We start from the raw sequence: 16,101 nt of genomic DNA, 5'->3' as shown, positions 1-16,101 counted from the left end.
TGTGTGAGGTGTGTGTGTGAGGTGTGTGTGTGTGGTGTGTGTGTGAGGTGTGTGTGTGTGGTGTGTGTGTGAGGTGTGTGTGTGTGGTGTGTGTGTGAGGTGTGTGTGTGTGTGGTGTGTGTGTGTGGTGTGTGTGTGTGAGGTGTGTGTGAGGTGTGTGTGTGTGGTGTGTGTGTGAGGTGTGTGTGTGAGGTGTGTGTGTGTGGTGTGTGTGTGTGGTGTGTGTGTGTGGTGTGTGTGTGAGGTGTGTGTGTGAGGTGTGTGTGTGTGGTGTGTGTGTGAGGTGTGTGTGTGTGGTGTGTGTGTGAGGTGTGTGTGCAGTGTATGTGTGAGGTGTGTGTGTGTGTGTGTGTGAGGTGTGTGTGTGTGGTGTGTGTGTGTGGTGTGTGTGTGTGGTGTGTGTGTGAGGTGTGTGTGTGTGGTGTGTGTGTGAGGTGTGTGTGTGAGGTGTGTGTGTGTGGTGTGTGTGTGAGGTGTGTGTGCAGTGTATGTGTGAGGTGTGTGTGTGTGTGTGAGGTGTGTGTGTGAGGTGTGTGTGTGAGGTGTGTGTGTGTGGTGTGTGTGTGAGGTGTGTGTGTGTGGTGTGTGTGTGAGGTGTGTGTGCAGTGTATGTGTGAGGTGTGTGTGTGTGTGTGTGTGTGAGGTGTGTGTGTGAGGTGTGTGTGTGTGGTGTGTGTGTGTGGTGTGTGTGTGTGGTGTGTGTGTGAGGTGTGTGTGTGTGGTGTGTGTGTGAGGTGTGTGTGTGTGGTGTGTGTGTGAGGTGTGTGTGTGTGGTGTGTGTGTGAGGTGTGTGTGTGAGGTGTGTGTGCAGTGTATGTGTGAGGTGTGTGTGTGTGTGTGTGTGTGAGGTGTGTGTGTGTGGTGTGTGTGTGTGGTGTGTGTGTGTGGTGTGTGTGTGAGGTGTGTGTGTGTGGTGTGTGTGTGTGGTGTGTGTGTGTGGTGTGTGTGTGTGGTGTGTGTGTGTGGTGTGTGTGTGAGGTGTGTGTGTGTGGTGTGTGTGTGAGGTGTGTGTGTGAGGTGTGTGTGCAGTGTATGTGTGAGGTGTGTGTGTGTGGTGTGTGTGTGTGGTGTGTGTGTGTGGTGTGTGTGTGAGGTGTGTGTGTGTGGTGTGTGTGTGAGGTGTGTGTGTGTGGTGTGTGTGTGAGGTGTGTGTGTGTGGTGTGTGTGTGAGGTGTGTGTGTGTGGTGTGTGTGTGAGGTGTGTGTGTGTGGTGTGTGTGTGAGGTGTGTGTGTGTGGTGTGTGTGTGTGTGGTGTGTGTGCAGTGTATGTGTGTGGTGTGTGTGTGTGTGTATGTGTGTGTGAGGTGTGTGTGTGTGTGTGTGTGGTGTGTGTGTGTGGTGTGTGTGTGTGAGGTGTGTGTGTGTGAGGTGTGTGTGTGTGAGGTGTGTGTGTGTGTGTGTGTGAGGTGTGTGTGTGTGTGTGTGAGGTGTGTGTGTGTGGTGTGTGTGTGTGAGGTGTGTGTGTGTGAGGTGTGTGTGTGTGAGGTGTGTGTGTGTGAGGTGTGTGTGTGAGGTGTGTGTGTGTGAGGTGTGTGTGTGTGTGTGTGAGGTGTGTGTGTGCAGTGTGTGTCTGTGTGCAGTGTGTGTGTGTGTGTGAGGTGTGTGTGTTGTGTGTGTGAGGTGTGTGTGTGTGCAGTGTGTGTGTGCAGTGTGTGTGTGCAGTGTGCGTGTGTGCGTGTGTGCGTGTGTGCGCAGTAAGTTTTCCCGATTCTCTTTACGCATGCGCAACTGCCGCCTAGACACAGCGCCCTCCAAAAGATGCTTTGCTCCGCCCCCGGGAAGCGTCAGGTTGCTAGTGCCACGCCTCCTCTGTCGTCGCCTCCTTTGTCCCCGCCGGACCACCGTCCACACTCTCCTCTGTCCCCGCCTCCCATGTTTCCACATGCCCACTCTACTCCTGCCGCCCCTATCCCCGCCCCCTATCCCCGCCCCCTATCCCCGCCCTCTATCTTCGCCCCTCCTGTCCTCGCTGTACCACAGTCTTTACAACCCTTTGTCCCCGCCCATATCCCCGCCCCTCTGGAGCCGCCCCATCATTGTCCCCGCCCCCTTTGTCCCCGCCGGGCCGCCGTCCTCAGTCTCCTCAGTGCGGGCCGCGCTGTGAGGTGACTCCGGGGTCCCGGCGGGAGGAACAGGCCGCGGCGCCTCCCACACACCGGGAGCCATGAAGAAGGACGTGCGCATCCTGCTGGTGGGAGAACGTAAGCACCGGAGACGTTACACAGCTATACACCGCCCCGAGACATTATACACTGCCGAGATTACACCCGTATATAGGAGGCTGCAGATTACACCCGTATATAGGAGGCTGCAGATTACACCCGTATATAGGAGGCTGCAGATTACACCCGTATATAGGAGGCTGCAGATTACACCCGTATATAGGAGGCTGCAGATTACACCCGTATATAGGAGGCTGCAGATTACACCCGTATATAGGAGGCTGCAGATTACACCCGTATATAGGAGGCTGCAGATTACACCGGTATATAGGAGGCTGCAGATTACACCCGTATATAGGAGGCTGCAGATTACACCCGTATATAGGAGGCTGCAGATTACACCCGTATATAGGAGGCTGCAGATTACACCCGTATATAGGAGGCTGCAGATTACACCCGTATATAGGAGGCTGCAGATTACACCCGTATATAGGAGGCTGCAGATTACACCCGTATATAGGAGGCTGCAGATTACACCCGTATATAGGAGGCTGCAGATTACACCGGTATATAGGAGGCTGCAGATTACACCCGTATATAGGAGGCTGCAGATTACACCGGTATATAGGAGGCTGCAGATTACACTTGTATATAGGAGTCTGCAGATTACACCCGTATATAGGAGGCTGCAGATTACACCTGTATATAGGAGGCTGCAGATTACACCCGTATATAGGAGACTGCAGAGATTACACCCGTATATAGGAGGCTGCAGATTACACCCGTATATAGGAGGCTGCAGATTACACCTGTATATAGGAGGCTGCAGATTACACCCGTATATAGGAGGCTGCAGATTACACCCGTATATAGGAGGCTGCAGATTACACCCGTATATAGGAGGCTGCAGATTACACCCGTATATAGGAGGCTGCAGATTACACCCGTATATAGGAGGCTGCAGATTACACCCGTATATAGGAGGCTGCAGATTACACCCGTATATAGGAGGCTGCAGATTACACCCGTATATAGGAGGCTGCAGATTACACCCGTATATAGGAGGCTGCAGATTACACCTGTATATAGGAGGCTGCAGATTACACCCGTATATAGGAGGCTGCAGATTACACCCGTATATAGGAGGCTGCAGATTACACCCGTATATAGGAGGCTGCAGATTACACCCGTATATAGGAGGCTGCAGATTACACCTGTATATAGGAGGCTGCAGATTACACCCGTATATAGGAGGCTGCAGATTACACCCGTATATAGGAGGCTGCAGATTACACCCGTATATAGGAGGCTGCAGATTACACCCGTATATAGGAGGCTGCAGATTACACCCGTATATAGGAGGCTGCAGATTACACCCGTATATAGGAGGCTGCAGATTACACCTGTATATAGGAGGCTGCAGATTACACCCGTATATAGGAGGCTGCAGATTACACCCGTATATAGGAGGCTGCAGATTACACCCGTATATAGGAGGCTGCAGATTACACCCGTATATAGGAGGCTGCAGATTACACCCGTATATAGGAGGCTGCAGATTACACCCGTATATAGGAGGCTGCAGATTACACCCGTATATAAGAGGCTGCAGATTACACCCGTATATAGGAGGCTGCAGATTACACCCGTATATAGGAGGCTGCAGATTACACCTGTATATAGGAGGCTGCAGATTACACCCGTATATAGGAGGCTGCAGATTACACCCGTATATAGGAGGCTGCAGATTACACCCGTATATAGGAGGCTGCAGATTACACCCGTATATAGGAGGCTGCAGATTACACCTGTATATAGGAGGCTGCAGATTACACCCGTATATAGGAGGCTGCAGATTACACCCGTATATAGGAGGCTGCAGATTACACCCGTATATAGGAGGCTGCAGATTACACCCGTATATAGGAGGCTGCAGATTACACCCGTATATAGGAGGCTGCAGATTACACCCGTATATAGGAGGCTGCAGATTACACCTGTATATAGGAGGCTGCAGATTACACCCGTATATAGGAGGCTGCAGATTACACCCGTATATAGGAGGCTGCAGATTACACCTGTATATAGGAGGCTGCAGATTACACCCGTATATAGGAGGCTGCAGATTACACCTGTATATAGGAGGCTGCAGATTACACCCGTATATAGGAGGCTGCAGATTACACCCGTATATAGGAGGCTGCAGATTACACCCGTATATAGGAGGCTGCAGATTACACCCGTATATAGGAGGCTGCAGATTACACCTGTATATAGGAGGCTGCAGATTACACCTGTATATAGGAGGCTGCAGATTACACCTGTATATAGGAGGCTGCAGATTACACCTGTATATAGGAGGCTGCAGATTACACCTGTATATAGGAGGCTGCAGATTACACCTGTATATAGGAGGCTGCAGATTACACCTGTATATAGGAGGCTGCGGATTACACCTGTATATAGGAGGCTGCGGATTACACCTGTATATAGGAGGCTGCAGATTACACCCGTATATAGGAGGCTGCAGATTACACCTGTATATAGGAGGCTGCAGATTACACCTGTATATAGGAGGCTGCAGATTACACCCGTATATAGGAGGCTGCAGATTACACCTGTATATAGGAGGCTGCAGATTACACCCGTATATAGGAGGCTGCAGATTACACCTGTATATAGGAGGCTGCAGATTACACTTGTATATAGGAGGCTGCAGATTACACCTGTATATAGGGGGCTGCAGATTACACCCGTATATAGGAGGCTGCAGATTACACCCGTATATAGGAGGCTGCAGATTACACCCGTATATAGGAGGCTGCAGATTACACCTGTATATAGGAGGCTGCAGATTACACCCGTATATAGGAGGCTGCAGATTACACCCGTATATAGGAGGCTGCAGATTACACCTGTATATAGGAGGCTGCAGATTACACCTGTATATAGGAGGCTGCAGATTACACCTGTATATAGGAGGCTGCAGATTACACCTGTATATAGGAGGCTGCAGATTACACCTGTATATAGGAGGCTGCAGATTACACCTGTATATAGGAGGCTGCAGATTACACCTGTATATAGGAGGCTGCAGATTACACCCGTATATAGGAGGCTGCAGATTACACCTGTATATAGGAGGCTGCAGAGATTACACCTGTATATAGGAGGCTGCAGATTACACCTGTATATAGGAGGCTGCAGATTACACCTGTATATAGGAGGCTGCAGATTACACCCGTATATAGGAGGCTGCAGATTACACCTGTGTATAGGAAGCTGCAGATTACACCTGTGTATAGGAGGCTGCAGATTACACCTGTATATAGGAGGCTGCAGATTACACCCGTATATAGGAGGCTGCAGAGATTACACCTGTATATAGGAGGCTACGGATTACACCTGTATATAGGAGGCTGCGGATTACACCTGTATATAGGAGGCTGCAGATTACACCCGTATATAGGAGGCTGCAGACTACACCCGTATATAGGAGGCTGCAGATTACACCCGTATATAGGAGGCTGCAGATTACACCTGTATATAGGAGGCTGCAGATTACACCCGTATATAGGAGGCTGCAGATTACACCTGTATATAGGAGGCTGCAGATTACACCTGTATATAGGAGGCTGCAGATTACACCTGTATATAGGAGGCTGCAGATTACACCTGTATATAGGAGGCTGCAGATTACACCTGTATATAGGAGGCTGCAGATTACACCTGTATATAGGAGGCTGCAGATTACACCCGTATATAGGAGGCTGCAGATTACACCCGTATATAGGAGGCTGCAGATTACACCCGTATATAGGAGGCTGCAGATTACACCCGTATATAGGAGGCTGCAGATTACACCCGTATATAGGAGGCTGCAGATTACACCCGTATATAGGAGGCTGCAGATTACACCCGTATATAGGAGGCTGCAGATTACACCCGTATATAGGAGGCTGCAGATTACACCCGTATATAGGAGGCTGCAGATTACACCCGTATATAGGAGGCTGCAGATTACACCCGTATATAGGAGGCTGCAGATTACACCCGTATATAGGAGGCTGCAGATTACACCCGTATATAGGAGGCTGCAGATTACACCCGTATATAGGAGGCTGCAGATTACACCCGTATATAGGAGGCTGCAGATTACACCCGTATATAGGAGGCTGCAGATTACACCTGTATATAGGAGGCTGCAGATTACACCCGTATATAGGAGGCTGCAGATTACACCCGTATATAGGAGGCTGCAGATTACACCTGTATATAGGAGGCTGCAGATTACACCCGTATATAGGAGGCTGCAGATTACACCTGTATATAGGAGGCTGCAGATTACACCCGTATATAGGAGGCTGCAGATTACACCCGTATATAGGAGGCTGCAGATTACACCCGTATATAGGAGGCTGCAGATTACACCCGTATATAGGAGGCTGCAGATTACACCTGTATATAGGAGGCTGCAGATTACACCTGTATATAGGAGGCTGCAGATTACACCTGTATATAGGAGGCTGCAGATTACACCTGTATATAGGAGGCTGCAGATTACACCTGTATATAGGAGGCTGCGGATTACACCTGTATATAGGAGGCTGCGGATTACACCTGTATATAGGAGGCTGCAGATTACACCCGTATATAGGAGGCTGCAGATTACACCTGTATATAGGAGGCTGCAGATTACACCTGTATATAGGAGGCTGCAGATTACACCCGTATATAGGAGGCTGCAGATTACACCTGTATATAGGAGGCTGCAGATTACACCCGTATATAGGAGGCTGCAGATTACACCTGTATATAGGAGGCTGCAGATTACACTTGTATATAGGAGGCTGCAGATTACACCTGTATATAGGAGGCTGCAGATTACACCCGTATATAGGAGGCTGCAGATTACACCCGTATATAGGAGGCTGCAGATTACACCCGTATATAGGAGGCTGCAGATTACACCTGTATATAGGAGGCTGCAGATTACACCCGTATATAGGAGGCTGCAGATTACACCCGTATATAGGAGGCTGCAGATTACACCTGTATATAGGAGGCTGCAGATTACACCTGTATATAGGAGGCTGCAGATTACACCTGTATATAGGAGGCTGCAGATTACACCTGTATATAGGAGGCTGCAGATTACACCTGTATATAGGAGGCTGCAGATTACACCTGTATATAGGAGGCTGCAGATTACACCTGTATATAGGAGGCTGCAGATTACACCCGTATATAGGAGGCTGCAGATTACACCTGTATATAGGAGGCTGCAGAGATTACACCTGTATATAGGAGGCTGCAGATTACACCTGTATATAGGAGGCTGCAGATTACACCTGTATATAGGAGGCTGCAGATTACACCCGTATATAGGAGGCTGCAGATTACACCTGTGTATAGGAAGCTGCAGATTACACCTGTGTATAGGAGGCTGCAGATTACACCTGTATATAGGAGGCTGCAGATTACACCCGTATATAGGAGGCTGCAGAGATTACACCTGTATATAGGAGGCTACGGATTACACCTGTATATAGGAGGCTGCGGATTACACCTGTATATAGGAGGCTGCAGATTACACCCGTATATAGGAGGCTGCAGACTACACCCGTATATAGGAGGCTGCAGATTACACCCGTATATAGGAGGCTGCAGATTACACCTGTATATAGGAGGCTGCAGATTACACCCGTATATAGGAGGCTGCAGATTACACCTGTATATAGGAGGCTGCAGATTACACCTGTATATAGGAGGCTGCAGATTACACCTGTATATAGGAGGCTGCAGATTACACCTGTATATAGGAGGCTGCAGATTACACCTGTATATAGGAGGCTGCAGATTACACCTGTATATAGGAGGCTGCAGATTACACCCGTATATAGGAGGCTGCAGATTACACCCGTATATAGGAGGCTGCAGATTACACCCGTATATAGGAGGCTGCAGATTACACCCGTATATAGGAGGCTGCAGATTACACCCGTATATAGGAGGCTGCAGATTACACCCGTATATAGGAGGCTGCAGATTACACCCGTATATAGGAGGCTGCAGATTACACCCATATATAGGAGGCTGCAGATTACACCTGTATATAGGAGGCTGCAGATTACACCCGTATATATGAGGCTGCAGATTACACCCGTATATAGGAGGCTGCAGATTACACCCCTATATAGGAGGCTGCAGATTACACCTGTATATAGGAGGCTGCAGATTACACCCGTATATAGGAGGCTGCAGATTACACCCGTATATAGGAGGCTGCAGATTACACCCCTATATAGGAGGCTGCAGATTACACCCGTATATAGGAGGCTGCAGATTACACCTGTATATAGGAGGCTGCAGATTACACCCGTATATAGGAGGCTGCAGATTACACCTGTATATAGGAGGCTGCAGATTACACCTGTATATAGGAGGCTGCGGATTACACCCGTATATAGGAGGCTGCGGATTACACCTGTATATAGGAGGCTGCAGATTACACCCGTATATAGGAGGCTGCAGATTACACCTGTATATAGGAGGCTGCAGATTACACCCGTATATAGGAGGCTGCAGATTACACCCGTATATAGGAGGCTGCAGATTACACCTGTATATAGGAGGCTGCAGATTACACCTGTATATAGGAGGCTGCAGATTACACCTGTATATAGGAGGCTGCAGATTACACCTGTATATAGGAGGCTGCAGATTACACCTGTATATAGGAGGCTGCAGAGATTACACCTGTATATAGGAGGCTGCAGATTACACCCGTATATAGGAGGCTGCAGATTACACCCGTATATAGGAGGCTGCAGATTACACCCGTATATAGGAGGCTGCAGATTACACCTGTATATAGGAGGCTGCAGATTACACCCGTATATAAGAGGCTGCAGATTACACCCGTATATAGGAGGCTGCAGATTACACCTATATATAGGAGGCTGCAGATTACACCTGTATATAGGAGGCTGCAGATTACACCCGTATATAGGAGGCTGCAGATTACACCCGTATATAGGAGGCTGCAGATTACACCCGTATATAGGAGGCTGCAGATTACACCCGTATATAGGAGGCTGCAGATTACACCCGTATATAGTGTATATAGGAGGCTGCAGATTACACCTGTATATAGGAGGCTGCAGATTACGCCCGTATATAGGAGGCTGCAGATTACACCCGTATATAGGAGGCTGCAGATTACACCTGTATATAGGAGGCTGCAGATTACACCCGTATATAGGAGGCTGCAGATTACACCCGTATATAGGAGGCTGCAGATTACACCCGTATATAGGAGGCTGCAGATTACACCCGTATATAGGAGGCTGCAGATTACACCCGTATATAGGAGGCTGCAGATTACACCTGTATATAGGAGGCTGCAGATTACACCCGTATATAGGAGGCTGCAGATTACACCCGTATATAGGAGGCTGCAGATTACACCCGTATATAGGAGGCTGCAGATTACACCTGTATATAGGAGGCTGCAGATTACACCTGTATATAGGAGGCTGCAGATTACACCTGTATATAGGAGGCTGCAGATTACACCTGTATATAGGAGGCTGCAGATTACACTTGTATATAGGAGGCTGCAGATTACACCCGTATATAGGAGGCTGCAGATTACACCCGTATATAGGAGGCTGCAGATTACACCCGTATATAGGAGGCTGCAGATTACACCTGTATATAGGAGGCTGCAGATTACACCTGTATATAGGAGGCTGCAGATTACACCCGTATATAGGAGGCTGCAGATTACACCTGTATATAGGAGGCTGCAGATTACACCCGTATATAGGAGGCTGCAGATTACACCTGTATATAGGAGGCTGCAGATTACACCTGTATATAGGAGGCTGCAGATTACACCCGTATATAGGAGGCTGCAGATTACACCTGTATATAGGAGGCTGCGGATTACACCTGTATATAGGAGGCTGCGGATTACACCCGTATATAGGAGGCTGCAGATTACACCTGTATATAGGAGGCTGCGGATTACACCTGTATATAGTGTATATAGGAGGCTGCAGATTACACCTGTATATAGGAGGCTGCAGATTACACCGGTATATAGGAGGCTGCAGATTACACCCGTATATAGGAGGCAGCAGATTACACCTGTATATAGGAGGCTGCAGATTACACCCGTATATAGGAGGCTGCAGATTACACCCCTATATAGGAGGCTGCAGATTACACCCCTATATAGGAGGCTGCAGATTACACCTGTATATAGGAGGCTGCAGATTACACCCGTATATAGGAGGCTGCAGATTACACTTGTATATAGGAGGCTGCAGATTACACTTGTATATAGGAGGCTGCAGATTACACCCGTATATAGGAGGCTGCAGATTACACCCGTATATAGGAGACTGCAGATTACACCTGTATATAGGAGGCTGCAGATTACACCCGTATATAGGAGGCTGCAGATTACACCCGTATATAGGAGGCTGCAGATTACACCCGTATATAGGAGGCTGCAGATTACACCCGTATATAGGAGGCTGCAGATTACACCCGTATATAGGAGGCTGCGGATTACACCTGTATATAGGAGGCTGCAGATTACACCTGTATATAGGAGGCTGCAGAGATTACACCTGTATATAGGAGGCTGCAGAGATTACACCTGTATATAGGAGGCTGCAGAGATTACACCTGTATATAGGAGGCTGCAGATTACACCTGTATATAGGAGGCTGCAGATTACACCCGTATATAGGAGGCTGCAGATTACACCCGTATATAGGAGGCTGCAGATTACACCCGTATATAGGAGGCTGCAGATTACACTTGTATATAGGAGGCTGCAGATTACACCCGTATATAGGAGGCTGCAGATTACACCCGTATATAGGAGGCTGCAGATTACACCTGTATATAGGAGGCTGCAGATTACACCCGTATATAGGAGGCTGCAGATTACACCTGTATATAGGAGGCTGCAGATTACACCCGTATATAGGAGGCTGCAAATTACACCCGTATATAGGAGGCTGCAGATTACACCCGTATATAGGAGGCTGCAGATTACACCTGTATATAGGAGGCTGCAGATTACACCCGTATATAGGAGGCTGCAGATTACACCTGTATATAGGAGGCTGCAGATTACACCCGTATATAGGAGGCTACGGATTACACCCGTATATAGGAGGCTGCAGATTACACCCGTATATAGGAGGCTGCAGATTACACCTGTATATAGGAGGCTGCAGATTACACCCGTATATAGGAGGCTGCAGATTACACCCGTATATAGGAGGCTGTGGATTACACCCGTATATAGGAGGCTACGGATTACACCCGTATATAGGAGGCTGCGGATTACACCCGTATATAGGAGGCTGCGGATTACACCCATATATAGGAGGCTGCGGATTACACCCGTATATAGGAGGCTGCGGATTACACCCGTATATAGGAGGCTGCGGATTACACCCGTATATAGGAGGCTGCGGATTACACCCGTATATAGGAGGCTGCGGATTACACCCGTATATAGGAGGCTGCAGATTACACCCGTATATAGGAGGCTGCAGATTACACCCGTATATAGGAGGCTGCAGATTACACCCGTATATAGGAGGCTGCAGATTACACCCGTATATAGGAGGCTGCAGATTATACCCGTATATAGGAGGCTGCAGATTACACCTGTATATAGGAGGCTGCAGATTACACCCGTATATAGGAGGCTGCAGATTACACCCGTATATAGGAGGCTGCAGATTACACCCGTATATAGGAGGCTGCAGATTACACCCGTATATAGGAGGCTGCAGATTACACCTGTATATAGGAGGCTGCAGATTACACTTGTATATAGGAGGCTGCAGATTACACCCGTATATAGGAGGCTGCAGATTACACCCGTATATAGGAGGCTGCAGATTACACCCGTATATAGGAGGCTGCAGATTACACCCGTATATAGGAGGCTGCAGATTACACCCGTATATAGGAGGCTGCAGATTACACCCGTATATAGGAGGCTGCAGATTACACCCGTATATAGGAGGCTGCAGATTACACCCGTATATAGGAGGCTGCAGATTACACCCGTATATAGGAGGCTGCAGATTACACCTGTATATAGGAGGCTGCAGATTACACCTGTATATAGGAGGCTGCAGATTACACCTGTATATAGGAGGCTGCAGAGATTACACCTGTATATAGGAGGCTGCAGATTACACCTGTATATAGGAGGCTGCAGATTACACCTGTATATAGGAGGCTGCAGATTACACCCGTATATAGGAGGCTGCAGATTACACCCGTATATAGGAGGCTGCAGATTACACCCGTATATAGGAGGCTGCAGATTACACCCGTATATAGGAGGCTGCAGATTACACCCGTATATAGGAGGCTGCAGATTACACCCGTATATAGGAGGCTGCAGATTACACCCGTATATAGGAGGCTGCAGATTACACCTGTATATAGGAGGCTGCAGATTACACCCGTATATAGGAGGCTGCAGATTACACCCGTATATAGGAGGCTGCAGATTACACCTGTATATAGGAGGCTGCAGATTACACCTGTATATAGGAGGCTGCAGATTACACCTGTATATAGGAGGCTGCAGATTACACCTGTATATAGGAGGCTGCGGATTACACCCGTATATAGGAGGCTGCGGATTACACCCGTATATAGGAGGCTGCAGATTACACCCGTATATAGGAGGCTGCAGATTACACCCGTATATAGGAGGCTGCAGATTACACCCGTATATAGGAGGCTGCAGATTACACCTGTATATAGGAGGCTGCAGATTACACCTGTATATAGGAGGCTGCAGATTACACCTGTATATAGGAGGCTGCAGATTACACCTGTATATAGGAGGCTGCAGATTACACCTGTATATAGGAGGCTGCAGAGATTACACCTGTATATAGGAGGCTGCAGAGATTACACCTGTATATAGGAGGCTGCAGATTACACCCGTATATAGGAGGCTGCAGATTACACCCGTATATAGGAGGCTGCAGATTACACCTGTATATAGGAGGCTGCAGATTACACCCGTATATAGGAGGCTGCAGATTACACCCGTATATAGGAGGCTGCAGATTACACCCGTATATAGGAGGCTGCAGATTACACCTGTATATAGGAGGCTGCAGATTACACCCGTATATAGGAGGCTGCAGATTACACCCGTATATAGGAGGCTGCAGATTACACCCGTATATAGGAGGCTGCAGATTACACCCGTATATAGGAGGCTGCAGATTACACCCCTATATAGGAGGCTGCAGATTACACCCGTATATAGTGTATATAGGAGGCTGCAGATTACACCTGTATATAGGAGGCTGCAGATTACACCCGTATATAGGAGGCTGCAGATTACACCCGTATATAGGAGGCTGCAGATTACACCTGTATATAGGAGGCTGCAGATTACACCCGTATATAGGAGGCTGCAGATTACACCCGTATATAGGAGGCTGCAGATTACACCCGTATATAGGAGGCTGCAGATTACACCCGTATATAGGAGGCTGCAGATTACACCCGTATATAGGAGGCTGCAGATTACACCCGTATATAGGAGGCTGCAGATTACACCTGTATATAGGAGGCTGCAGATTACACCCGTATATAGGAGGCTGCAGATTACACCTGTATATAGGAGGCTGCAGATTACACCCGTATATAGGAGGCTGCAGATTACACCCGTATATAGGAGGCTGCAGATTACACCCGTATATAGGAGGCTGCAGATTACACCCGTATATAGGAGGCTGCAGATTACACCTGTATATAGGAGGCTGCAGATTACACCTGTATATAGGAGGCTGCAGATTACACCTGTATATAGGAGGCTGCAGATTACACCCGTATATAGGAGGCTGCAGATTACACCTGTATATAGGAGGCTGCAGATTACACCCGTATATAGGAGGCTGCAGATTACACCTGTATATAGGAGGCTGCAGATTACACCTGTATATAGGAGGCTGCAGATTACACCCGTATATAGGAGGCTGCAGATTACACCTGTATATAGGAGGCTGCGGATTACACCTGTATATAGGAGGCTGCGGATTACACCCGTATATAGGAGGCTGCAGATTACACCTGTATATAGGAGGCTGCGGATTACACCTGTATATAGTGTATATAGGAGGCTGCAGATTACACCTGTATATAGGAGGCTGCAGATTACACCGGTATATAGGAGGCTGCAGATTACACCCGTATATAGGAGGCAGCAGATTACACCTGTATATAGGAGGCTGCAGATTACACCCGTATATAGGAGGCTGCAGATTACACCCGTATATAGGAGGCTGCAGATTACACCCGTATATAGGAGGCTGCAGATTACACCCCTATATAGGAGGCTGCAGATTACACCCCTATATAGGAGGCTGCAGATTACACCTGTATATAGGAGGCTGCAGATTACACCCGTATATAGGAGGCTGCAGATTACACTTGTATATAGGAGGCTGCAGATTACACTTGTATATAGGAGGCTGCAGATTACACCCGTATATAGGAGGCTGTAGATTACACCCGTATATAGGAGACTGCAGATTACACCTGTATATAGGAGGCTGCAGATTACACCCGTATATAGGAGGCTGCAGATTACACCCGTATATAGGAGGCTGCAGATTACACCCGTATATAGGAGGCTGCAGATTACACCCGTATATAGGAGGCTGCGGATTACACCTGTATATAGGAGGCTGCAGATTACACCTGTATATAGGAGGCTGCAGATTACACCCGTATATAGGAGGCTGCAGATTACACCCGTATATAGGAGGCTGCAGATTACACCCGTATATAGGAGGCTGCAGATTACACTTGTATATAGGAGGCTGCAGATTACACCCGTATATAGGAGGCTGCAGATTACACCCGTATATAGGAGGCTGCAGATTACACCCGTATATAGGAGGCTGCAGATTACACCCGTATATAGGAGGCTGCAGATTACACCTGTATATAGGAGGCTGCAGATTACACCCGTATATAGGAGGCTGCAGATTATACCCGTATATAGGAGGCTGCAGATTACACCTGTATATAGGAGGCTGCAGAGATTACACCTGTATATAGGAGGCTGCAGATTACACCTGTATATAGGAGGCTGCAGATTACACCTGTATATAGGAGGCTGCAGATTACACCCGTATATAGGAGGCTGCAGATTACACCCGTATATAGGAGGCTGCAGATTACACCCGTATATAGGAGGCTGCAGATTACACCCGTATATAGGAGGCTGCAGATTACACCTGTATATAGGAGGCTGCAGATTACACCCGTATATAGGAGGCTGCAGATTACACTTGTATATAGGAGGCTGCAGATTACACCTGTATATAGGACGCTGCAGATTACACCTGTATATAGGAGGCTGCAGATTACACCCGTATATAGGAGGCTGCGGATTACACCTGTATATAGGAGGCTGCAGATTACACTTGTATATAGGAGGCTGCAGATTACACCCGTATATAGGAGGCTGCGGATTACACCCGTATATAGGAGGCTACGGATTACACCCGTATATAGGAGGCTACGGATTACACCCGTATATAGGAGGCTGCGGATTACACCCGTATATAGGAGGCTGCGGATTACACCCGTATATAGGAGGCTGCGGATTACACCCGTATATAGGAGGCTGCAGATTACACCCGTATATAGGAGGCTGCAGATTACACCCGTATATAGGAGGCTGCAGATTACACCCGTATATAGGAGGCTGCAGATTACACCCGTATATAGGAGGCTGCAGATTACACCCGTATATAGGAGGCTGCAGATTACACCCGTATATAGGAGGCTGCAGATTATACCCGTATATAGGAGGCTGCAGATTATACCCGTATATAGGAGGCTGCAGATTACACCC

At 48.0% G+C, this 16,101-nt stretch overlaps 1 protein-coding gene across 3 annotated transcripts in view; it reads left to right on the top strand.

Annotated features, from left to right (window-relative positions):
* The first annotated feature begins 2,050 nt into the window (after positions 1-2,050).
* The window catches only part of LOC142312542 (mitochondrial Rho GTPase 1), a 67,987-nt gene continuing 53,936 nt past the window's right edge, over positions 2,051-16,101 (top strand). For all 3 annotated transcript variants that reach the window (XM_075351527.1, XM_075351526.1, XM_075351525.1), the window contains exon 1: positions 2,051-2,201. In XM_075351527.1, coding sequence (XP_075207642.1) covers positions 2,165-2,201 — 37 coding nt within the window. In that variant the 5' untranslated portion in view covers positions 2,051-2,164. The remainder of the gene's footprint in view (positions 2,202-16,101) is intronic.

This window comes from Anomaloglossus baeobatrachus, chromosome 5 (genome assembly GCF_048569485.1).
Source record: "Anomaloglossus baeobatrachus isolate aAnoBae1 chromosome 5, aAnoBae1.hap1, whole genome shotgun sequence".
Lineage (NCBI taxonomy): Eukaryota > Metazoa > Chordata > Amphibia > Anura > Aromobatidae > Anomaloglossus > Anomaloglossus baeobatrachus.
The sequence above is the reverse complement of the archived record's forward strand: the minus strand, read 5'-3'. Positions and strand labels throughout refer to the sequence as shown.